We start from the raw sequence: 27,430 nt of genomic DNA, 5'->3' as shown, positions 1-27,430 counted from the left end.
GATTACAAGAAAGAAAAAGGAGAAATAAATGATCTCCAGTCAATGACTGATTTTTTTTACTGTTATTACCCATAATTAATTTGAAGTTCCCAGATGATATGCCTCAGCTACACAGTACACTTCTGATCCATCTTTTCCTGCAGTCTGTGAGTTTCTGTTCAGAACACAAAACTATTATTAAAAAATGCAAAGCAAACTTTTAGCCCACATGTACTATTCTCGGAAAGAGAGAACACACAAGAAAAGGATGATGCTATAATTGAATTTAAACTCAAGTAGAAAATTCTATGGAATTATCTAGCATTATGTATTCTAGTATTTGTTAAGAATAAGACAGCATATTCAGAAAGAAAAACACACACACACACACACACTCACACACAAGTTTCAGCTATCAGTTCTGCTCCCTTTTTGACCTCCAGCAAGTTATTTGATCTATTTGGTTCCCCATTTACTCAGTTGACTTGTATCATGAAAGGATTTATAGTGCACCCTCAGACTTCATGGCTCTGTAATCTAGGGATTCTTACAATAAGGACATATTCTTTATGATCAATATTTAAATAATGTACATTTATTGGGTGACAGTTAGCTAAAGGGTAAATGCCCTAAAAAACAGGGAAGAATAACATGGAAGAGTAGTAATGAGTGGATAAGTGCAACACTGTTTCTCAAACCACAATTCAAAAGTTTGGGTGTTATTTAATGAAAGTGTAAGACAATGGTTATACAAGAAATTTGAATCCATTACTTTTCATGCAAGTGTACACCTGCCTCTTATTTGAAAACTTGTTTAAGTAAAATTTTAAAAAAATAAAGCTATGAAAGTGTTGCAAAATAGTGTCTCACTGAATGAAAATTATAGACTAAAAGTTGTGATATGAATGAAGGGCTAGAAGAATCTTAATTTCTGTCTGCTGGCTGCAAGGACAGAAAGGTCTCAGTTTTCTCTACACTCAGTGGATAAATCAACCCCAATTTTAAGAAGGATTTTTTTAACCTTAAAAGTTCTATTTCTATGCCACAATAAATGGTTTGGGGATTATCTAACACTTTGGATTATCTGCACCATTAGTGAGGATAATAAAGAACTGACTGCATTTTGCATTGAAATAGCACGGTCTATTATGCTCATGAATAGTCTGAGAAAGAAGTATTGGAAAGAGTTCTTCTTGCTGCATTTATGCACAATGGTTTAATTGACTGCAGCGTGGCTGATGGGATTTTTAGGTTGTTTACAATTGGTGGTACATCCATCACTTTTTCCATTTTTAGTTTTAATTATTAAAATTGATTTTAGTAAATAATTATGTAAATGTGGCCTTAGAAGCTTATCATTTCTATTCTTAAGAATAGCCTAGACATGTTTCACTAATACCTTGAATGGAGTTTCTCTGTTTCGGTTGTCTTGACAAGTACTAGTTGTCATTTTTGTGCTGCTCCCTTTACTAATAGCATCAAAAGGAATTATCAAAATACTAATAATTTTCAGAAAAGATATTTCAAGTAATGCAAAAGAAACCAATCTTAGTTACCAGAGCTTAAAACTCTGATAGATTAGCAGAAATTCGTTTTCCCTAAAAATATTCCAAGCATTTCTACTTATGGAAATCATAAAACCTTAAATGAGTTTTTTTTTTGCCCCTAAACATTACCACATGTCTGGGACTTAAATATTTCTATCAAACTTATGATAAAGATAAAATTCCTTTGTGTTCCTTTCCAAAGCTATTTTTGTTATTTTTCCATGCTCCACAAATCATAGGGATGCTGAAGAAAATGGCATTCTTCACTTACTAAATCAGGCATGAATTTGCAATGGTATTTCATGCAGAATGTCTGGCATAGATCATATTGCTCTTTCTAATTTTGAAGCTTTAAAAATAACTGTACAGTTCTGATTTCTTTTAAGGAAAATAAGTATCAGGAAATCTTGAATGGTAATATCAACTAAATCATTACTATTTTACAACAGTAATATTTAATTAGAAATTGTCTTTGATGCTTTTCTTGTATGTATTTATTAATAAGGAAAATATTAAAAATTTGATGCTGCCATCACTAAGGAGATTAGGATATATAAAGGACACTTAGGTAAAATTTGCCCATGTGACAGCATTCATTCATTCGTTTTTTCATTCTAGTGCTCGGTTTTTTTTGTTTGTTTGTTTGTCAGTCCATAATATGACTCTGTTGTAATTGCTAGGGATACATTTTTTGGGAAATGCAAAAAAATAAACAAAGTCTCTTTTCATAGAACCTACATTCTAGTGGCAAACACATAAATAAATAAACAAATGAAATTTTTAAAAGATGAATTAGGAGAAAAAGATTATTGCTGTGAAGCTAAAAGACGCTGTGGGATAATAGAGACTTACTAGGTCAGGCAAGGGACAGGAAATATTTCAGATAGGTAGACACAAGGCAGAATTCCCTGACATGTTGGCATTTAAAGAAAAATTTTCTTGACTAGAAAAGCCAGCCAGGGCAAAGTAAGGTATGCAAGCCCAGACAGAAGCAAAGTTGTTTTTCTTTTCTTCTTTCTTCTTCTTCTCCATACTCCTCTCCTCCTTCTTTCTTCCTTTCATCTCTCCTCCCTTTCTAAAAGAAGAAAGGAATACTTGGGTGGGGAAGAAGTTAGTAGAGTGTAGAAGACATCTTCAGAGATAACTAGGCATAAACCATAACAAAGTCACAAAAAGTTTAAAATGTATTCTGTTAAGAAAAGCCAGTGGATTGCAATTTAAATTTATTATTATGATTATCATTACTTTTGTTGTTGTTAATCTGTGGAGAATTGACAATAAGTAACAAGAATGGATACAGAGAGAGCAGTTAAGAGGCTATTGCATGAATCCTGATTAAAAAATGATGGTAGCAGGGGCTGTGGCAGTGTCAGCAGAGACAGAGAAGTGACTGGATTTTACATACATTTTTGTTGGTAGAGTGAGATGTGCGAATGGCTTGGATGCAGGGAGATGACTCTTATCGTATCCTGAAGGAAATCAATACGTTTCACTACAAAATATGGCTCTCTGGTGTATGAGTATTTTAAAAAACACTTAGAGATCATCAAGTGCTGAAAGAGACTTTTTTTCCCCCTCTCTACATAATGATGGGACTGACCCACCAAGCAGAAGATTGTTCTTTGTGCCCCTTCTTGTTATCCCATGATCTATTGCAAAAAAGAAGACCAAAAATGTAACCACACCTGAACTGACCCTTTGTCAAGAAGATTACTGAGACCAGGCACAGTGGCTCCTGCCTGTAATCCTAACACTTTGGAAGGCTGAGGCAGGAGGAACACTTGATTCCAGGAATTCAAGACCAGCCTGGGCAACATAGTGATACCATATCTCTACAAAAATTACACAACAATTAGCTGAGTGTGGTGGTGTGTGCCTATAGTCACAACTGTGTGGGAGATGGAGGTCAGAGAATTGTTCAAGCCAGGAGGTTAAGGCTGCAGCAATAAGGTGAGATCACATCACTGCACTCCAGCCTGAACTGGGATCTAAAAAAAAAAAAAGAAAAGAAAAGAGAAAGGAAAGAAAGAGAAGAAAAAGGAAAAAGAAAGAAAGAAAATGACTGTTCCCAGATCTAATCATAGTTTATATTCATCATTTATTTATTGCCCCTCACTAGAATTCCTCTTTACCCATTTCCCATAACCTGTTTTACCAAGATCCAAGTCCCCATTTTTCTCTGTAACCTGAAGATGGCATATAAGCTTCTGTACCTTATTGGGAAGTTTGTCTCCATGCTGAAGGTCCCTGTGTATACACGTTAAAAAAAAAAAAAAAAATTGCATGTCTTTTTATCTATTAATCAATTTGCCTCATGGTGGTGATTTTCCATGAACCTGTAGAGGGCCAAGAGTCTTGGCCGCCAAGATCCCTTAACAATTTAGAAGATTATAGTATCTCAGATGTAGAAAAGTGGAAGATAAATAGATTGAGGAAGGGACAGGAGAATTGAAAGTTCTATTTTGATCATGTTCAGTTTGATTTATCTGTTATATATATTCCAATGGGAAATGCCAAGTAAACAATTACTTTTCCAAATTTGGACATCAAAAGAGAGATCATGACCAGAGATATGCATTTTAAAATCATCAGTATGTATCAGTCACCATTCTCAATAGGACTACTTACATTCCAGGGAGAAAATGTAGCTAGAGAAAATTTTAAAAATAAATATTTTGCAGAATATAAACTCACTTAAAGGGCATGGCAATGTATTTTTCAGCTGAATAAAAGGAAAACAATATGGTTGGGCATGGTGGCTCACTCCTGAAATTCCCGCACTTTGAGAGGCTGAGGCAGGGAGATTGCTTGCAGCCAGGAGTTGGAGACCAGACTGGCCAGCGTGGTGAAACCTGGTCTCTACTGAAAATATAAAAAAATTAGCCAGTCTTGGTGGCACACACCTGTAGTCCCAGTTACTCAGAAAGCTGAGTCATGAGAATCACTTGAACATGGGAGGCAGAGGCTGCAGTGAGCTAATGCCACTGCACTCCAGACTGGGTGACAGAGTGAGTCTCTGTCTCAAAAAAATAGTAATAATAATAAGGAAAACAATATGACTCACATATAGCTGGTGACTTCTTTTCTCTTTTTTTTCCCACAATTACCTTACAGCAGTGTTGGAGACTGGATCACAAGAGTGCTGTTTTTCTTTCTTTACTCCCTTTTTGATTCTCAAGGAACTTCCCATGGGTGGATATAAAACCACTTTTACAAAAATTACAACAATGAGAGAAGTTTAGCATGGCTGGCTGCATCTTGCCTCTACCCTCATAGGTTGACTGTCCTAGCTCATTCCTGGGAGTAGGCCAAGCAAACCATGGGAGGAAATTAGTTTATAGTTTAACTTTGAAGCAAGGATCATAATAATCCCTCCATAAAACTGACCCTTTCTTTGTTTGGGGACTGAAACAGGTTTCATAAGACTGATGAAAGCCGTCAAGATCAGGACTATGAGAGGGGCCTGAATTCTGCTAAAATGGAGGCATAGTTAAATTATAACCAGCCATTGTTTCCAGGTTTATTCTTCTATAATCCCTTAATTGCTCAGGAGTCATGTGACCAGAGATCACAAGATCACTTCCCCAATTGCTCCTATAGCTAAAATATTAATATTGTAGAACCTATGATTGGTCTTTTCAGATGCTGTTTCAGATATTTCCATTTTGTCAACTGACGCCACCTAGAACTGTGACTCATGACTCAACTGGTCCTGTGGTCCCTACCCAGAGGGTGTCTCACTGCATGAGGACCATTTTTTACACTCTCATGATTTCATCCCCAACCAGTCAGCAGCACCCATTCCCAGGTGCCCCATGACAGAGCAGGAACATCACCATCTTGGACAAACACCACCATTTTAAAGTTTACCTTGATCAAAAACTGCCTAAAGTCAAAGAGCATCAGCCTAATGGCTAAGGTCAACATGACCATAAATCACAAATGACACCTCTGACCAGAAACATTCCAACCATAAGATAAACCTCTCCCCAACCAGAGACATGCTTGACCTGAGATAAGCTCCCCTCCAGCCAGAAACATGTCAGTCCCAACATAACTTCCCCAGGACCAGAAGCATTCCAACCCCACCATAAACTTCTCCCAAAACATTCCAAGCTTGTGATAAGCTCTCTCATCCTGAAACCAGTAAATACTCTTAGTCTGTAAGAGAGAGTGCTCCTGACTGAAATTGTCCAGAAGCCCCTCTCAGATTTATTCTAGAAAATAAACTTGTCTTTGACTGTTGAGCCATTTTTCATGTTTCTTTCCTCTTTTTTTAACTCTTACATCCTGCCTGCCAAATTATCCATGAAAATCATAGCCTCTGAGTTACCAGGAAAACAAATTTGAGAATTAATTTCTGGGATTCCTCTTGGCCAATGGTGTGATTATTACATTGTTTTTTTGTTTTTGTTTTTGTTTTTGTTTTTTTGCTACAAAAACCTGCTGTTCTCCAAGCATTGGCTTTTCTGGACAGCTGGCAAGATGAATTCATTGGGTGATTATAGGTATATGATTCTTTACACATGTCTGAATAGCCACGTTATGTTATTACTCTTGACACATAATTTGTTTTTGTTTGTTCTTTAGATCAAAACTGTCACATGCATCTGTGTGAAGAGACCACCAAATAGGCTTTGTGTGAGCAATAAAGCTGTTTATTTCACCTGGGTGCAGGCGAGCTGAGTCCAAAAAGAGAGTCACAGAAGGGAGACAGGGGTGGGGCCGTTTTATAGGATTTGAGTGGGTAGTGGAAAATTACAGTCAAAGGGGGTTGTTCTCTTACGGGCAGGGGCAGGGGTCACAAGGTGCTCAGTGGGGGAGCTTCTGAGCCAGAAGAAGGAATTTCACGAGATTAATCGCTCAGTTGAGGTGGGGCAGAAACAAATCACAATGGTGGAATGTCATCCGTTAAGGCAGGAACCGGCCATTTTCACTTCTTTTGTGATTATTCACTTGCTTCAGGCCATCTGGATATATATGTGCAGGTCACAGGGGATATGATGGCTTAGCTTTGGCTCAGAGAACTGACAAAAACCATTTTCCAGCCGATACTGTATCTGTGATACTCAGGTCTTGATCATGAATCATGTGATGCCTTATTCCTTAATAGATATAGTAGATAATCTTGTTTTCCCCTATACAAGATGTTACAAGTTTAAAAAAATATATTCTTTTCGTTTATTTTTCTCTTTAGAGTTCTAAAAAGACATCTTGGTATGGTTTGTTATTCTTCCTTCTCATTCACCCTGTCGAGAACTTGGAAGGCACATGGCATTTGTCTGACAAATTATATCTTATATCTTCTCATCTGCTTTATACATGTTTAATTGTTTCTGGAGCTCTTATTGGTTGGATATTTGCCTCATTGGATTGATCATTTATGTTGATTTGTTTCTCACAGTTCTCATTCTTTCTACTTTTGTTCTTTATTCTAGAAATAGTTAATTTATTGTCAACCCCTCCCCACTACCAAGCACACATGCACAAACAGTGTACAGGTGAAGAGAATTTTCCCCTTCTCTCTGAAGGTTCTAGTCTGCTGAAGTAAAAGGACAATAAATTATCAGGAGAATACGCATGCAAATTTCTTAACATTGAGTATGCACAGGAACCATTTAAAATGTGAGACTCAATGAAAAACCATATGGTTAAGGCTTAAATACCGTCTTTTATAGGGGAGAGGGAAATAGAGTATGAAGGCAATTTTGAGGGGTGGTAAATAATTTCCATAGGAATTGAATAAGTCCAGAGAACAGACAATGGTCTGGGACAAAGTTCCTATGAGTTCTGGTGGAGATGGTGACAAATTGCATGAAGGTGAGGGATGGAACTTTACTGTGAACAAAAGTTGTCTTATTATGCAGATAAAGCCTCTCAGGTAATCTCTTGGAGCTGCCCTCAAAAGAATAGATGAAAAGTCTATCTGGGCATGGTGAGGACTTACAGTTTTTTCTTTCTCCAGTGTTTTTTCTTTATTTGATGAGATTTATAGGGAGGGAGTTTTAAGACAATCACATTTCTTTTTCTTTCTTTTTTTTTTTTCTTGAGATGGAGTCTCACTCTGTCGCCCAGGCTGGAGTGCAGTGGCACAATCTCTGCTCACTGTAACCTCTGTCTCCCAGGTTCAAGCGATTCTTCTGCCTCAGCCTCCTAAGTAGCTGGGACTACAAGTGTGCACCACCATGCCCCGCTAATTTTTGTAGTGTTAGTAGATAACGGGGTTTCTCTGTATTGGCCAGGCTAGTCTCAAATTGCTGACCTCATGATCCAACCACCTCGGCCTCCCTAAGTGCTGGGATTACAGGCATGAGCCATCGCGCCCAGCCAACCAATTACATTTCCTTGGGAAGAAGTTTTTTCCCAGTCTGATAAGGGAACTTAGAAAGAGAGCCCTTCCCAGAGCTTGGCAGGGAGAAACAAGAAAAGTTTAGAAAGTCCTTGGCTTCTTTCTAAGCACTTCTAAGGCCTTACAGTTTCTCTTAATTTCAAGGTGTTCAGCACACCAAAGCATCACACTTAGTTATACCATTCTCTGTGCCCCAAAATTGCCCTAACTGAAATTCTCCGAGACGTTTCACATACTAAAAGCTGAGTTGGTGCATGCAGATTGAAAAAAGAAAAAAATAGGTTAGTAGCTGAGTGGTAAAAGATCTCATGAAACCAGTCTTCCATTTCTGTGAATACATCAGTCCTATTAAACAGTTATATCTCATTTCAGGAAGTGGCGTTTGCAGGGGTCCCATCAAAGTTAAGCCTTTGTATCAAACAGGAAAATGGTTCTTTATTAAATGGCATTCCTATGGAAACAGAAAAAAATAAAAGTTAAGGTCTGGAGCAGACTATAAGCTAGTTTCTTATACAGTTTGAGGACAATCGATTGAGATGGGGTGTGAAGCGTCTTCAGTTGGAGGGGAAGAAGGTAGTGGCAATCTGACAGACTTCTAGTTTGCAGTTTGCATGGTACAAAAAGTTGTCTACACATAAACTGTCACGATAATTTCCTCCTAGATTATATGAGATTGACCAGTTTTAGTTTATAGGGCTTCAGGAAAAAATGACAGTTTTAATTTCAGTGGTTCCAAGTCAGAAAAATTGGAGAAAATTGGGAATATTAGTTTGTAGGCTCACATCCAAATATTAGAAGAAACTATAAGAAATTCAGATTCAGTCCAAATTTCTTTTATTTTTTTAAGTACAATTTCCATTTTATTTTTCTCCAGAGAATAGTCTGTCTCAGTCTTTAAGGACTCAGCTCCTTACATGGACTTTGGTGGGGGACGCGGGGCAGCACCCGCAGGTCTAAATCGGGGAGGGGGTGTTCGGTCCTTGCGGGCTTCACGAGATCGATTCCTGACTACTTTGCTGTGAATTACACAACTCACACAGTAATGTAGCTTCACATACAGCTTGGGAAGCACATAGGCATCAAAGATGCTCACTTCAGAAATGTCTCTGACTGCTGTGGCCTCCACTATGTTTCGAATGACGAATTTCTTAATGGCCTTGTTCTTGGGCACGCATCGGGCACAGTTAGTGCAGCGAATAGGCTGTACATGGCCGTGGCCCTTTTTGGCACGACCGTTGTTCCTTCTTTTCTTTGTCATTTTGGACATACGGACCAAAGAGAGCTCAGTCCAAATTTCTAACAAGGAATACAATCTCAAAAATAATGAGCTAGAATCTAATAACAGGTGTACTATAGTTTTCTTTTGAAATGTAATTTTTCTCTCTCAAGTACCCCAATTCTATCAAAGACAATCTAAATAAGTGTAATTTATATGTAAACTAAGTTTAATTTTATTAAAATTGGCCTGATCATTTACATGAAAAGGTCTGATCATTACAAGAAAAATGACTGTTCATATAGATTCCTTTTAATTCTGTTGGAGTTTTTCATTAGAAATGTCAGATTAGAGTTTTAATTAATGTTTTTCTTTTCTTTTTTCTTTATTTATTATTATTATTTTTTTAATAGAGACAGGGTTTCAGTATGTTGGCCAGGCATCAAGCAATCCTCCTGCCTTGGCCTCCCAAAATGCTGAGGTTACAGGCATGTAACTACTGCACACAGTCCAGATTAGACTTTTAAAAGTCTCTGGAGGCTAGGAAGCAAAGCCAAGGACTCTTCCTTAAATTTTGCATGTAGATTAATTACTTGCAGACTAGTTGAATACCTCTCTTCTCAACGTCTCCAAAATACCTTATTTCCTGGCTCTGTCAGAAAGTGGGGCCATTGATTACCTACGCACAGGCCAAGGCGATCCATTTATTCAAAATACTAGGACAGTTTTTCCAAGGGGCATTTTATTGGCTTCATAAAGTTATTTGCAGTTATTTGGGTAAATGTCCCATCCATGCCACAAACTCTTCTCTGCTTTTGACTACAAACTACCACAACTTGGAATGAGAATCTCATTTTCTGAGTGACTGATAAATGATAGAATCCAGAAGTCTTGGGGGAATTAACTCTCTGAGGAATAAATTTTAGTTGTGGAGATTGGAGATGGTAAAGTCAGGCAAATGAATTCCTTCTCCTTCCTCTTTTCCATGTATTACTAAAGAGAGCTAAACTATCTTTAGATTAATGTGGAAAACAAATTTTAGACAAAAACAGAAAATTTACTGTCAGTATATTCTGACTAAAGAAATTGCCAATGTGTGAACAAAGGAAAAAATGACAAACATAAGGACTAATCTGAAAAAGTAAAAAAAAAAAAAAAAAAAAAAAAAAAAAAAAAAGTCTTTGTAGTATGAACAACCTCAGGCATATTCTAAATGGAAAAAAAAAACTATTACAACAAATTCTCATATCTGTCCTTCAGTTTCAAGAAGTATTAAATCATAGCCAATCTTCTTGGAATTATTATTTTACCTAATAGATATCCCCTATAATATTAATTTAAAATAAATTCTAGCATCTGTGCCATTTAATCCAAAAATGTTTCACGAGGTAAGAATTCTTTAAACTAACATTGTAATACTTAAGAGCAGAACAATGATTATTAGTAAATAACAACAAATTCCCACATTTTTCTAATTCATAATTTTTAACAGTTTGCTGAATAAAGATCAAAACAAGGTTCATGCATTTCAACTGGATGATATATCTACTATGCTTTTTAACAATTAAATTATGAATTTAAATCGTAGCCCTACCCCAACTTTCTCTCTCCCTCCCTTTCCCTCACCCATTTCTCTTTCTTACTGTCTTTGTGTTATAATTTTCTTTTTGAATAAGTGGGGTCATGTGTCTTACAGATGTTCTCACAGTTAGATTTTGCTATTTTAATCCCATGCTATCATATAATGTGTTTAAAATGTTTCTCTGTCTTGATAATTTGACAAGTTCAATTCAAAATGCTATTTTAATTTCAGTTGGCTATCTCATGGTGATGTTAACAAACACTGATAATTATTGCTTAGATCCATTATTTAACTAGAAGCTGAAAAATTATAATGTTCTAATTCGATAATTCCTTAGACACAATATTATTTTCATTAATAAAATTAACTGGTTTTACCAACTATTTGGTTACACTAAAACGATCTTTTTGTAGGAAAGGCAGAAAAAAAATGGTATCAATTTTTAAAATAAAACATTAAACATTTAACATCCTCCTAAAGTGACCATATTTTCTAGTATTATTATAAACTCACTAAAACACATTTGATATTTTAAAATTAATTGCAATTATCATTCTTATTGATAATCAAATTGATCATTGCTCAAAGGAAAGTGTGACTTCACTTTTGTTCTTTAATCCTTCTGATGCAATTTAGTGCTCTTTAAAATTTTTAAATTTAAAATTTAAATTAAATTTAATTAAATTTAAAAAGCACTAAATTTTAAAGAGTACTACATTTTTAATAATTTTAAAACTTAAAATTTAAAAATGCCCTGGAGACATTTTCCCCATTATCTTGGTTATTAACATTTGGCTCCTTGTTACTTATGTAAATTTCTGCAGCCTGTTTACATTTCTCCCCAGAAAATGGGTTTTTCTTTTCTACTGCTTGGTCAGGCTGCAAATTTTCCAAACTTTTATGCTCTGCCTCTCTTTTAAACATAAATTCCAATTTCAGACCATCTTTTCTTCATACATACGAATGTACACTTTTAGAAAAAGCCAGGTCACATCTTGAATGCTTTGCTGCTTGGAAATTTCTTTTAGCAGTTACACTAAATCATCTCTCTTAAGTTCAAAGTTCCACAGATCTCTAGGGCAGCAGCAAAATGCTGCCAGTCTTTTAACTAAAGCATAGCAAAATTAACCTTTGTTCCAATTCCCAATAAGTTCTTCGTTTCCATCTGAGACCACCTCAGCCTGGACTTCACTGTCCGTATCATTATCATCATTTTGGTCACAGTCATTCAATAAGTCTCTAGGAAGTTCCAAACTTTCCCTCAGCTTTCTGTCTTCTTCTGATTCCTCTGAACCATTCCAGCCTCTGCACATTACCCAGTTCCAAAGCTGCTTCCACATTTTTCAATATCTTTATAGCAATGCCCCACTTCTCTGGTGCCAATTGTCTTCCCACAGACTCTACCAGAAGCATGGCTAGGAGGCCTCAGGAAACTTACAATCATGGCAGAAGGGTGAAGGAGAAAAAAGCATCTCTTCATATGACAGCAGGAGAGAGAGAGCAAAGGGGGAAGTACAACACCCTTTTAAACAACCAGACCTTGTGAGAAGTCACTTACTATCATAAGAACAGCAAGGGGAAAAATCAATCTCCATGATCCAATCACCTCCTACCAGGTCTCTCCTCCACCACTGGGGATTACAATTCAGCATGAGATTTGGGTGGGGACACAGAACCAAACCACATCAGCCAAAATAAATATTTATAATGATAATTCAATAAATCATAATCACAATAGGTTTTAATGGACCACTTTTAGCAAATATACATTAGGAGAAAAATGTCAGTGAAGTAAGAGAAGATCAATTACTTAAATCTATAGAACAGTCTACACAAAATGGAGGAGATACTTTTATTTTTTAGGTACATATGCAAATTTTTTCCCTGAAAACAATCTAAATAAGATAGAGGTTCATCATCAAATAAAATGATTATCTTAAAAGACTATATCTTTGTGAATTAAAATTAATTGCTCAAGAAAAAAATCATGAGAAAAAGTTGAAACTATTAGTAAGAGCATTCAAATGTGGGATATAGCTGGAGTGATAATAGAGCAAAATTTAGAGCCATAAATCGATATATTAAAAAAGTATAAAGGCTGAAGTTTAATGAGATTTATGTTCAATTTAAAAGAAGTTAAAAGAAGGATATCACAATGGACTCTAAGATAGCAAAATGACGAAAAAACAGAAAAGATAAGAAATTAAATATAAAATGATGAACTATCACACAGAACCAGAATATAGTGAGTTGATTAAACTAAAAAAAAAAAAAAAATCTTATCTCTAGAAATATTGACTAAGAAGAAAATAAAAGACATACATAAATAAAATTTATATTGAGGAAGTAATCATATTTGCAAGTGTTATTAGAAAGATGAGAAGTAAATATTATGAACATTTTCATGTCAACACCCAAACTTGAAAAATGTGTCTAAATAAAAAATTCCTAGAAAAAATTTATATAATCTTTCAACATAACTCATTCATAAACATTCAGAAAATTAGAATGTTCTCATAATCTTTGTATAATTGAATCTGTAAGTTAAACATTTCACACCCACACACAGACTCACCCATATACAAACACTTAAAAATTACTACTCCTAAGTAATTTTACAACATCAACCAAACATTTAAGGAAACAATTTGATTCTTCCAAAAAATCATCCCAAGAATGTAAAAGAAAGTTTACTTCTTAACTACTTTTATGAGAATGAAATAGCTTTGAAATTAAGTATAAATAGAATTGAGAGATTTGTAGTACACTATATACTGTGACATATTTAATTGATAAATTTCGAGAGGGGGCAATGGATATATTGAGGCAGCTTTTTTTTTCCCCCTTTTCCTCTTGCTTTTCTGAACAAACCAGCCAGAAGGTAGCATATATTTTTCTTCTTCTTGCATAACTTTGCAGAGGGAGACTACTTCAGATTTGGGAGGAAAATTAAATTTAAAATAGTATTATAAAGGTGTCTATTTGGAGGTACAAAGTATACAGACTCTCTTAATGAGAACAATGCACAGCTTTCACCTTTAAACTGTAGACTTTTGGCAGTATGTTGTAGTAATGAGTCTGACTTATATGATTATGCTTATATGATTTGGTTTTTATGGTTAGATTCTGGGCAGGTGGCTTTCAGCAATAAATGACAGCTAAGTAGCATTTTCAAGTTGGCAAATTGGTGCATTTTGTGTTTTATTTGGCCATAGGCTAGTAGGTATTTCCGATAGCTACAGGAATAAGACCTTAAGTATTGGGCTTTTTTTTTAAAGAGCTGAAGACCTTGCTTATATTAAACAAAATCTAGTGTCTAAAAAAAGATAAAGAGGTTATTCATTTCAGCAAATACATAGGGACAATGATCCTGAGTGTATATTTATCAGACCTTATGGACCTCAAAGACGCGTGCTGCTTATGGGAAAATGAGCATATGCCAGTCACCCTGGCCTCAGAAAACATGTGGTGCATGGAGGCTGACTTAGCCAAATGGATGAGACTTTTCTGGAACATTGGTGGTGTGGAACAACGTAGATGCAGCTGTGTCTGGAATCAAAAGCTTGGAAAGATGGGGTCATATTTTTTAATCATTGTTGGCCAAAAAATATTTGAGACTCTAAAGTTGAATATACCTGGGTTTTGCCTGTATTGATAGCACTAGTACAGTTTTAGCTGTAAGTTCTCAGTGGCTACAATAAGAGGGCTTTCATCTTACATTCCATTTAGTAGGTTGAATAATAAATGAAGGCATTTCGCACAGGACATGGTGGCCAGGACTATCACGACTCCCTCACCAAGCCCTGGACCTTTCTCTGGAATACCTTCTCCAGAATCTAAGGACTGGCTTTTTATCTAAAAATGGTGACTATGGAGCTAATGATCTGGTTTCTGACTATCTTGGGTGCCTTATTTTCTTTTGAGACTATAAGAAGTAAGGTACAGATATATTAAGTTATAGGTACAGTTGAACTACTTAAGAAAAAAAAAAGCAGATAAAGTTCAAATGCAAGTGTGTGTGTGTGTGGTGTGTGTGTGTGTGTGTGTGTGTGTTCCTCCATTTGGCTAACCAAGCCTCTGAGGCCAGAATGATTGGCTTATGCTCATTCTGCCATAAGCAGCATGCATCTTTGAGATCCACAGGGTGCAAAAATATACACTGAGGATCATGTGGGCACACACACATATATATATAGAGAGAGAGGGAGAAATATAAAATCTGTCTCACAAATCATGTTCCCCAGGAATTAGATCTGGGAGAACACCTGTGGGAGAATGAAAGAATTACTGTTGAACAGAAGAAAAGTCTGACTGCTATGATGTCACAACAAATGCCTCAGCCAAAACAGAGATCTCTGGAGCTGCGATTATGGTCCAGAGATGTTCTGAATTTCAGCAAATTTGTCTGTAGACTAAAATGTTAAAATCATATGTATGCATATATACATAATGTGTAATTAGTAATATTTTTATATATACACAGTGTGTGTGCAAAGCGTCTAGGACTCCTAAAGCAATCAGGAACAGAAAAGTAAAAATTGAAGAATTCTAGAAAAGGAAACAACTGAATAGAGGAGAGGTAACTAACATCCACTTCCACTGAAACAGTTGCCATTTCTGGTTAAAATAACAGACGGAGACAAATAGAACATTGGAATAAACCCATGCATATAATGGCCATTCAATTTATGACAAAGGTATCAGTGCAATGCATAGAAAGGTATGATCTCGTCATTAAATGGCATTGAGTCAACTGGACATTGATTTGGGATGAGATGGCGAAGTTAAAGCTGACTGATTCCACTCTTATGCTTGCATATGTGCATCACAAAACAGGTACAAGAATATTCATATCACTATAGTTTGTAATAACAAAACCCTGGAAACAACCCAAATACCAATCAAGAGCAGACTGGATTAATGACATAGAGTCTACCAATTGAAAGGAATACTATGCTGAAGAAATAATACTATATAATATCATTATTATTATTTGTCCCAAAGTGCTAACACTACAGGTGTGAGCCACCATGCCCTGCCAGAAGTCCAGTTTTTACATCAAAAAGTGTTTGTTAATGCTTTCTCAATTTAGACATATTATATTTAGTTGTATTTCATAGCATTACTTCTTCAGTATAGCATTCCTTTCAATTGGTAGACTGTATGTCATTTATCCAGTCATTAGTGGACTATTACTTCTTACAAGCACTTAATCTTATACATATAATTCTGATATTTATATTAAAAATAATCAGGACAAGGATTGGGAATAAATATAATATGTCTAAATTGGAAAACATTAAAAAATACTTTTGGATAAAAAAATAGACTTTTGGCAGGGGACAGTGGCTCACACCTGTAGTGGCAGCACTTTGGGAGGCAGAGGTGGGTGGATTGCTTGAGCTCAGGAGTACAGACCAGCCTGGGCAACATGGTGAAAACCCATCTTTACTGAAAATACAAAAATTAGCCAGGCATAGTGGCATGTTCCTGTAGTCTCAACTACTTGGTAGGCTGAGGTTGGGAGGATCACCTGAGCCTGAGAGGTTGAGGCGGCAGTGAGCTGAGATCTCACTACTGCACTCCAGTCTAAGTGACAGAGTGAGACCCTCTCTCAAAAAAAAAAAAAAAAAGTGGGCCTCTACAAAAGGAAATATAGAAGGAAATATAGATTGTTATCTTGGATAAGGGTACACAGCATAATTGAGACATCAAATTTACCTATATCAATTCATATTTTAATATCAACACAATTAATACCATTAATCACAAGTAAATTTACATACTCTTTGACTGTTTAGGCATCCTTTAAGGTTTTAACATATGTTAATTCATGTAATCTGACAAGTAATTCCAAGAGGTAGGAAGTATTAATTCTATTGCTATTTATAAACAGGCAAATTGAAGCAGAGAAGTTAGATAACTTGCTGGAAAGTACAAATGTCAAGATCGAAATTGATTTTAACTCATAGTCAGTGTTCTTAACCACAACAATATGCTAAGTCTGTGACTAAAATAAACAAATGCTATTTTCTTCTTTCCCAGAAGTAGGCTAAGAGCTCTTAATGTATACATTGCAAAATGAAGAATTAAGAATATTCAGAAAAGCTCTGTAAAAAGGAGCAAAGAGGATGGAATAACTTTACCTAAACGTATTATAAATCTTCAATAAATGAAATCTGAATTTGGCACATGAACAGACAGAAAAAATTAAACAGAATAGAAAATTCCGAAAGTGACACACTTATGCACAATGTTTTAGTATGTAACAAAGGTCCATCAGAAACCTATAGGTTAACGTTAGGTTTTTTGAATACATGGTATGTAGACATATGGTTTGCCATATGGAAAATATAAGTTTTGTTTCATATTGATCACATTCTACTTTACAGTAAACTCTATAGATCAAAACTTATAAAACACTAAAAATAACAGGCAAATATGTGCATATATTTTAGGAGGTGATGGGGACATACAAACAAAAACTTTGGAACAGCATAAGCGTTTTTGAATTATAACAGGTGGAAAGGTTATTAGAAATAAAAGTATCACTGAATTGAAACAATCATGTAGACATCAACTGTTATTCCTTAGGCACAGAACAATTATGAAGACTATCTGTTTCTTTTTTTTTAAGTAAATGGCAAGCATGAGTATTGTACTGCTTTGATTCACCAAGGTACTTCTATTATACAGTTATTTTACCTAAATCTTGAAGATAAACTCTAAATTTATTTTAGAATTGAGAAAGATAGTTTTGATCACATCACTTACTCTAATGAAATACAGCTACTTTCTCCTTTGGCATACCTATGTAACACAAATATTTTCTTGCTTTATGATTGCCACATGATTATGAACAGATTAGTCCCATCTCTTGAATTACATGTAATATCGGCCTAACTTAAAGATGGAAAATATTATACTTTTACATTCATTATTCTCCACAATATGACATGCTGTTTTATTTTGATTGGAAATGATGCCCTGCAATTTTCAAATTACTTTTGCCAACATCAGTCAGATGGATATACATGAGAAGTTAAGTTAGCAATGGTCAATGCCCAAGAATATCTCTGCTTCTACAGTAATTTTGAAAAGAAAATTATTAGAGATTCTGCCTAATGTTGCAGAAGTTCAGTGAAATTATTTCAATAGCAATGCAACCAACCACTACAATCAAGACTTTGGATTGCTAGTCACATTTGATACCCAAACATGAGCCTGTTATCTTCTTATTTTGTTGATAGAATGTAATGAAAAAGTTTGTGTATCAAGTGATGGCTGTGAAAGAGAATGCATTTATTCTGTCTTATCCTTGTCACAGATGCAATGCTGAGAACAGTCAGCATCTCCTTTTTAGGTAATTGCATCAGTTTTTGCTTTCTTATGGTACAGGTTCAAATGGCAGTCAGTTTGTAATTCTAGAATCAAATGCTTATAGATAGGGAACCTTGCCATCACCCTGGAAAATCAACTGCCTTTTAATATCTGCCACTTAATTAAAACAGCATCTGAAATAATGGAAAGAGGGTGCTAAACACACTCTAGGAAACAAATGCTGCAGAGAAGCTGTGGTGCCTGTGGTTAGACGAGCATTATTATTTGTTAATTTATGAATTGCAGTGCCCATGTATCAGAGTACTTTATGACAGCACAATCAACAATATAGCCTTGAGAACAATAAAGATCCAAGAAGGCATGCACTCCTCAAACAAAGAGTAGCAGTAATGCCCTTTTGATTTGATAGAGAGAAAACTGCAGACACTCTGAGCTGCTTGACAAATACCACATCCAGGATTTTAAATTCCCAGGGAATTAAATTGCCTGAGATAACCTCCGATCAATTTTAAAAGTGGAAAAATTCTAATGCCTTAAGCTAAAGTCCATTTTGAATTAGCAGTTTATTTTAAGCCTAATGATTCTATTTCCTACATCGATTTTATAAATATGTCTAATATTTCTATAAACTTACCTCTTATATTTGTCATTACTAAATAAGGATTGAGAGTAAATTTTATTATATTTAAATATGAGGTAAATAATATATTTTGGTTAAATTTGTAAACAGTGTGAATATATTCAAAGCCTAGGGAAAAATAAAAATGGAAAGAAATGTATTGTTTTAAAAATAATAACTCACAGAAAAAACACATTTAATATGAAAGTTATTTAACTCTGTACAATAGCTATAAGTGAAGACATTTCATTATTTTGTGATATATTGGGGGGATGTAATGATTGTTATCACCCCAAAGACTCTTCATGAAGTTGTGATACATCTTTACTCTCCTGGTGTCTAAAAATGCAATCCAGAGAATAAATATATTTAATAAAGCAAAAGAAGAAAGAAGAAAAACAGCCATGTGGACTCTTAAGGAAAATAAAAGTATTATTTTACAGAATAGATTAGACTGAAATATCAATTCAAATTAAGTGAAATTATTGAGATTGGCATTACAATAATCCCTATACATCAAAAGTTAGAGAGGAGCTAATGCCAAAGAGAAGGTGAGAATGTGGGAAAACAAGAAATAAAAGAAGCTAGAGTTGAATATATTGACATAGCAGTATTTGAATTTTTTTTTTTTTTTTTTTTGAGACAGTGCCTCATTCTGTCACCCAAGCTGGAGTGCAGTGGCACAATCACGGCTCACTGAAGCTTCGACATCCCAAGCTCAAGTGATCCTCTGACCTCAGCCTCCCATGTAGCTGGGACCACAGCATGTGCCATCACACCCATCTAATTTTTGTGTTTTTTTTGTAGAAATGGAGTTTCACCATGTTCCCCAGGCTGGTCTCGAACTCCTAGGCTCATGCCATTCTCCCACCAAGGCCTCCTAAAGTGCTGGGATTACAGGTGTGAGCCATGGTGCCCAGCCTTGAGAAGCACTGAAGTTAACTAATAAATATACATACATTTTTAGAAAGTTGGTTCAAGTTCTTTGAGGCATTTTTCTTATATTTTTATTTTTTAATTGATACAAAATTACTCTACATATTAATAGAGTACATGTGATGTGTATATATATACATTATATATATATATCATATATTAACATATTTTATATGTATTTTATATCTATAGTTTAAATTTACTCTAAAAAAACAATATACATAAAATATGTAATGATCAAATCAGGGTAATTGGGATATTCATTGGGATACCTCAAACATTTGTAATTTCTTTATTTTAGGCATCCTTTTGTGAACAATCTTGTTTAATTAAAATATGCCATTTTCTTAAGCATCAAAGTCAAATTTTATATTTAAATGGATAAGCAGCATATATGCTCTTGTTTAACTTTCTGATTTCTGTGCACTGAAAATTTTATGAATAAATTGGAGTTAAAAATAAAAACATTTTCAAACAATAGCAATGTAAGTTGATTTTATTTAAATTTCATTGTGTCAACTTCTTTATTTTAGTCTTATTTAAAAATGATTTGCAAAATAGAAATAAAAATATTGGGTTGTGTTTTAATTTTATTGTGAATTTAACAAATAAAATTGCCTGTATAAAAATTATTAAATTCCATTTAACAAATATTTATTTTGCTTCCCCAAAGTTTAAGATACATTGCCAGACCTGGAAGAGAAAGAAAGGGAGAAAGAAAATCAGATATAGCCATCACTTTCAAGCTCACTAGAAAGGTTTTACAATATTTTTAAAATGATGCAATAAATAAAACTTTACAGTCAGTCTACTTCCCTCACCATAATCCATGGTGTTGATTAGACATTCTAATTACCAGTTAAGTATGGATAATGACGCTTATATTTATGGATGAAAATCTTCATAGAAAAAAAAACTAAAAAATCACCTGGAACCAAGTCCTTCGAAAGGAATGGAAGCAGAACTTCTAAGGCATTCCTATTCGAAGTAGGAAATATCAATTTTATATATAACTGAATAAGTAGAAAAGTATATCTACTTAGAACCCTTTCTTTTTTTAAAAAAAAAGATAGCTTCATCTAAGATCAAATTCATAAAAATAGAAAAGTCATATGGATTTATTAAATAGCATTGAAATATCCTTGGAGAATGTTGTGCAGAGGGAAGAGCAGGGAGTACCCTGGGAGTAAGCAGACTAGGCTATTTTCTGAATCATGCACTTGCTATCAGAGTATTCCTGATAAACCCTCATATATCTGTTTACAATGATAGTAAGACATAGACATGAATTTCTATGTGTTAAAATATAGACAGCTGAGGACAGCACATCTTCCTACAAAGTAAAGACAGAAACATTAAAATGTTAATGCTTATCTCTTGATAAATAGATGCTCCTCAACTTACAATGGAGCTTCACTCTGATAAATCCATTGTAAGTTGAGGATATCATAAATTACAAATGAATTTAGTAGACCTAACATACTCAACTACATAGCTTAGCCTAGCCTACGTTAAACATACTCAAAATTCTTATATGAGCCTACAATTGGGCAAAATAATCTAACAAAAAGTCTATTTTTTAATGAAGTGTTGACCATTTCATGTAATTTATTGAATACTATACTGAAAGTGAAAAACAGTTAACGGGTACTCAAAGTGCATTTCTACCGAATATCTGTGGCTTTCACTCCATCGTAAAGTGGAAAGATTGTTAACTTGAATGAATCATCCTGACTGTCGATATTCTTCATTGCAGTTTCTGCATTTTTTATTTTCCTATAAGAAGTATTTACTGGTATTATTTTACAGGGAAATAATGATTAATATTTTAGTCAATATTTGAAATTTTGAACATTTGTGATACGCAGATATTATGGGGGTTCTATATGTACTTTTCTACAATTATGATGTGTAAGGCTGAGTAAAGAGAGGCTTAAGAAGGTTGTTCTCATTTATATGGAATGGAATAATGTCTATCCTTTTAATTAAAAGTTGGGAGAAGTTCCAGTGCAATAAAAAGTGTTTAGTATGTAAGCAGTAAGCATCTGTAACTAGAAGTAGTAAGTAGTAACTAGTAGTAAGTAGAAAGCATATGTAACAATATGCTTTCTTGTAAAAAAGTAATAATATGTAATTCATTACATTCTATAGCTCTAATATGTAATATATCAATAAGGTAGCAAGTACTTTTGTATTTTCATAAAAGTCATTTCTATTTAAAAAGCAAATTGTATTGTAAAAAGAATGAAGCTCTACATGAATCAACTGTGCGATAGTGTAAAAAGAAAAACAAATGGTTTATCAATATAGGGTAGAGAACATCAGAGGGGAAATGATCATTTGTAAAAGAAAGAATGGCAGTTGAGGTCCAGTTTTCACATTACTGTGTATGATGGATGAGTTAATTCCTCTGACTAATGAACCAAGTCTTTCTCTTGGCCAAAACTAACGAACTAGGATGTTTTGTAGATTCGATATTGTATGGCAACCACTACTCTGAAATAGACATGTGCCTTATGACAGCAATCAGATGTTAAATAATGATCATGTGAAGCCTTACCTGAAGTTGTTCAGTTTTTTTTTTCTTAAAAGTGTTTAGAAGATCATGAAGACAGCGGATAAGTAGCATATAGCTAGTCAAATATAAGAAATTACTTAGTTTCATAAACCTGTGGGAATTTTTTGTCATTGCAGAGGATTATAGTTAAAATCATGAGTGTACCTTAGTAATATTATTTATATAATTTGAATATTATTTTAACAGCTTTTATTCCATCTTCACTTCTATTATCTCAAGTACATACTGTAATCTAATGAGGATAAAAGCACAGGAAATACTCTTCTATGTGATGAAGAAAGTAGCATGGTTGAGTAATCCTGAATGATAAAGAAGTCCCTGAGAAATATAGAACAGGAAGAGACGCCAGGATATCTGATGAATCAGACCTATTTGTATCTTAAACATAATTCTCAAAGTTTTCCTGGCATTCTCAAAGGATATTTAAACATCAAACATACCTGGACAATGAAGATCACTTTTGTTAGTAATGTGTTGCATTATCCCTACACAATTCATGAACTATAAAACATACAAAAATAGGAAGAGACAAAAGAGAATGAACAATGCTATGATGCTACAAAACATTTCTTGATTTATTATTGCTTATTTATAATTGACCAAGGCTTCCAGAAAAATGCATTTGCTTTAAATTGTGCCTGAAACTCTTAGGTCAAAATCCAAAAGACTTTCTAAGCATATGTATTTCAAACCATATAGCACTTGGTCAATAAATAAATACATATAATTTAGTTCATGCAGTACAGGCCAATAGAGTGTTTAAGGCAAGCATTCTGAAAATTGCTTTCCAGCATATGCAAATAACCCTTCTACAGCTAAGAAGATGAAAAGTTATTTAACAAACACATAGAGAACATTCTACAGGTAAAGTTGGGCAAAGTTCATTCAAATTTCACAGTTAAATGGAATTTCTGTCCAGCTTTCAATTATTCACCCACATATTCATTTTATAAAACAACTCATATATTCTTTATAAAAACTCCCTAACGTAGTACAATTAGTATGCCTACTTTATAGATGAGGAAAATAAGATATATGCAGAGGTTTAGAAACTTGTTAAGTTACACAGCTAGAAGTGGCTGATCAGGATTACAAACCGTGCAGTCAAGCTTCAGGGTCAGTTCTTTTAACCACTAGGCTTTTCTGTGTCTCCAAGGGCTTGATAACATCCTCGTCGCATTCAAGCACCAGCAACACCACCTTAGTTTCAACCCCCGCTCTACCATTTACTAGCAGATACTGGACAAGTTACTTTAGCCTTGACTAGTCCCAGTGTCTATATATATAAAATGGATGGAAATCATAACACTGATCCAGTCATACTGCGATGGAGATAAATAGAACAACATATCTTAGGCTGTTAGGCTCTGGTTTTTCTTTTCTTTTCTTTCTTTTTTTTTTTTGTTTGTTTCAGGATTAGAAGGATTAGAGGAAAGCAAATTGTTGTTATGGGTCTTGGAAAAATACATGTTATCATCTAGATCATTCCCAATCCTTTCTCTCTCTCTCTCTCTTTTTCTCCTGATATAGGATCTCAATCTATCTTCCAAGCTGACGTGCAATGGCACAATTTTGGCTCACTACAGCCTCGAACTCCCAGGCTCAAGCATTCTCTCATCTCAGTCTCCTGAGTAGCTGGTACTCCAGCCATGCACCACCGCACCTGGCTAAAGAGATGAGATGGCACCATGTTCCCCAGACTGGTCTCAAACTCCTGGGCTCAAGTCATCCTCCCTTGACCTCCCAAAGTGCTGGGATTCACGTGTGAGCTACCATGGCCCCAATCCCATGTCTTGAACTGTAATTGTTTTCTTTCATTAAGCCTATTAAATAATTTTCTTTTTTTTTTTTTTTTTTTTGAGACGGAGTCTTGCTCTGTCTCCCAGGCTGGAGTGCAGTGGCGCGATCTCGGCTCACTGCAAGCTCCGCCTCTCGGGTTCCTGCCATTCTCCTGCCTCAGCCTCCTGAGTAGCTGGGACTACAGGTGCCCGCCACCGCACCCGGCTAATTTTTTGTATTTTTAGTAGAGACAGGGTTTCACCATGGTCTCGATCTCCTGACCTTGTGATCCGCCCACCTCAGCCTCCCAAAGTGCTGGGATTACAGGCGTGAGCCACCGCGCCCGGCTAAATAATTTTCTTAATGGGCATCTCTCACTAGTATGGGCTTGTGAATTTTTCAGAGTGAACAAAATCACATCATTCTAGTTATTATGACATAGTTTCACTACAACAAATATATGCAGAAAACTTACTCTGAGTTCAAAATGACACAAGAAGGGTGTGGCTGGATGTGATTTAAGGTAACTTTACCGACACAGATGATCAAATTCTGTCACCTGATTCCTATTCTCCTTGGGATGGAGACTTCAGTTCTTTTGGATGTCTTCCTAGAAAAGCGGAGGAGGTGCAGTCCACATTTTTTCCTATGGGCAATGTCTCCTACTTAAATATAAAAAATAATTACTAAAGTGATCAAGTCACTAATTTCTCCAGCTTACTCTCCCAGATAGGTTGAAAAGGTCTTCAACTGAGCCATTGATGGACACATGAGGGAAGGACATCTTTGACTTTTTACAGCCTTGACAATTGTGTTTCACTTTTCAGTTTCATTTCTGGACTTCCCGATTTTCTTTCTAATTGATGAATCTCTCTCATTATTGAGAAAAGTCTAGGGATTCCTTCATTTACTGTCTATTTTTTACTTGATTTCTGAACCAATTCTGGCCTAATTGATTATGTATTTGCTGCTGTTGATTTAACATTGCGGGTCTTCTTTTAATAAACTGGTTCCTTCGAAATGCTTCTTTAAAAAAATTAGGTTGCACTAACTTATCTCAATTGTAACCTGAAGTTTTAATAATTTATCTCATACTTACATGAAAGATAGGCTTCTTTATGTGTTCTCTCTCCAACTTTGTACATTTCCTATCGCTATTCATCTATTTTATTGATGCATTTTCTTCATTATTTCTTAAAGGGAATTCATTCTTGGTCTCTAACTGATAATATATTTAGAAAATTTATATTGCTGTTTGCCTTATTGACTTGTGTATTTCTTCTTTCGTGCCCTATTGGGTAGTTTTAAAAAATTATATTCTTATGTTCTCCAATTCTACAGTATAGTATGCTGTTACCAGAAACACTAACCCAGCTGATATACATATACATATACATATACATATATGTATATATTCCATAAGCCTCATCCTTTTCCTGATTTTTGTCTACTCTTCATGTAAATCATATCTGCATACACATTGTCTCAACTCTTTGTACACTTGCATTTCTGTTGTTTGTCCTTCTCACTTATTACAATGCCACACATATATCTTTTAAATATATGCACATATTTCAAAATGAGGTTAAGTTTTTGCCTTAGAATTTACCTCTGATTACCACCATGATTCTTAAAATTAATAACTTAAAATGATACCATCTCCCCTCATTTTTAGCTATGCCTAACTTGCATTTATTTTCTACTGTGAGGTTTCTAGCATTTTTACTTTATTTTATGTGAAATATACACATATCCAATTTCATAGAGTCCCCAAATGGCATGAAATCAGATGCGACACATTTGGCACTGGAACTTGACAGTGAATTTCCTGCTGACCATATGTGTAGGCTCATCCTGGCCATTCACCAGTTGTGAATGTTACGTTTTTTTGTTCTACTTATTAAGAAAGCTATTGATTAGGATTGGGCAAAGTTGCTTCAAACATCAGAGTTAATTTAGAATCTCTGCCCAGACTTCAATTATTCAACTACATATTCATACTCTTCTACTCAAGTATGAAGAGAAGGCCTTCAATCATCAGAGAACATTTTCTCCATTTTGTACTTCCCTAGTGTACATGTAATAAAGTGTCTCCCTGGAAAAGTCCAGATGTATGTGGTTTGCCATATCAGTGAGTTAACCACAATTCTGTAATTAATCATGTCTTTACTTTTTTTTTACAGTTTGTATATGAATGTTCTGTCTTTCAAAAAATATACAGCATTGGGAACAATAATGACTTACCTTTCAAAATTTATTTTTTCATTATATAATATGACATTCTTTGGAGACTTAATAATTAATTCATTAAAGGGGGGTTCACACAGCTGTAAAAATATTCCCTCTGGGACACTATGAAGTGAATTAAAGTGGAGAAAATCAGTGTGTTCAATGGATCAATGAATTTGTGATCATTCATTTTTTGTAAAGAATGATGTCTACTAGTAAGGGTAAAAACAAGTGACAGTAACAACTTTCAAAACCACTTTTGTGGAGCTCTGTGACTCCATTTTTATTTCTGTTATGTAGATATTTCTTTCTTTGATATTAAGATTACATTAATTACTGTAGACTCTTAGATATGCTTTGTTTCCATTGATGAGTGACTTTGTGAAAATCCTTGCTTTACTCTAGACTATGCAAAACTTAAGTTACAAAAACCCAGTCATGCCTTGATCATCTGAAGTTTTTACTTTCAATTAATAAGTCTTAGTTTTCTTTTCACTAGAGCCTCAAGTAACAACCAAATACACTTTAAGTAGTTTTTCCTTACTCATTCTTAATATAATGAACACTGTCTTTAGATGTTTGTAAGTTTTATCTTTCTTTCTTTACTTTTTTGTTTTGTTTTGTTTGTTTGTTTGTTTGTTTGTTTGAGACAGAGTCTCACTCTGTTGCCCAGGCTGGAGTTCAATGGCACGATCTCGGCTCACTGCAACCTCCGCCTCCTGGGTTCAAGAGGTTCTTCTGCCTCAGCCTCCTGAATAGCTGGGATTACAGGCACCTGCCATCATGCCTGGCTGATTTTTTTGTAGTTTTGTAGCAACGGGGTTTCACCATGTTGACCAGGCTGGTCTTGAACTCCTGACCTCGGGTGATCTGCCTACTTTGGCCTCCCAGATCACTGGGATTGCCACCGCACCCAGCCCTAGTTTTATCTTTCTTAATGTGGCTCTTCTCACCCATTCTGGGATTTGGGAAAATGTAATCACCAAAAAACACTCAGTTTATGAGTAAATCATGGCAATAAACATTTTGATAGCTTTCTTTATGTCTCAGTCTCTATGCAGATGATACATTGTGATCAAATAGAAATGATATCTGTCCTCTCAAAATGTAAATTTTTGAACATGGTATTTTCTTTAGTCATCTCAATCTTCAACTATTTTCTCTATTCTTTAATGACTAGAGAAGAATCCACTAGCGATGCAATCTTTGTTTAAAAACAAAGTTATCAGTGGAAAGATAATCAGAGCTAGTACCTTTTACAACTCTTATTGAGCT

The 27,430-nt window shown here is 34.9% G+C and overlaps 1 protein-coding gene across 1 annotated transcript; it reads right to left on the bottom strand.

Moving 5' to 3' along the window:
* Positions 1–8,785: 8,785 nt before the first annotated feature.
* On the bottom strand, positions 8,786–9,133 carry LOC105516985 (40S ribosomal protein S26-like). The gene has a single exon (XM_011949323.1). It carries the CDS (start codon positions 9,131–9,133, stop codon positions 8,786–8,788), a length of 348 nt encoding a protein of 115 aa, XP_011804713.1.
* Between the last annotated feature and the right edge of the window lie 18,297 nt (positions 9,134–27,430).

This window comes from Colobus angolensis, unplaced genomic scaffold (assembly GCF_000951035.1).
Source record: "Colobus angolensis palliatus isolate OR3802 unplaced genomic scaffold, Cang.pa_1.0 Scaffold298, whole genome shotgun sequence".
Lineage (NCBI taxonomy): Eukaryota > Metazoa > Chordata > Mammalia > Primates > Cercopithecidae > Colobus > Colobus angolensis.
The sequence above is the reverse complement of the archived record's forward strand: the minus strand, read 5'-3'. Positions and strand labels throughout refer to the sequence as shown.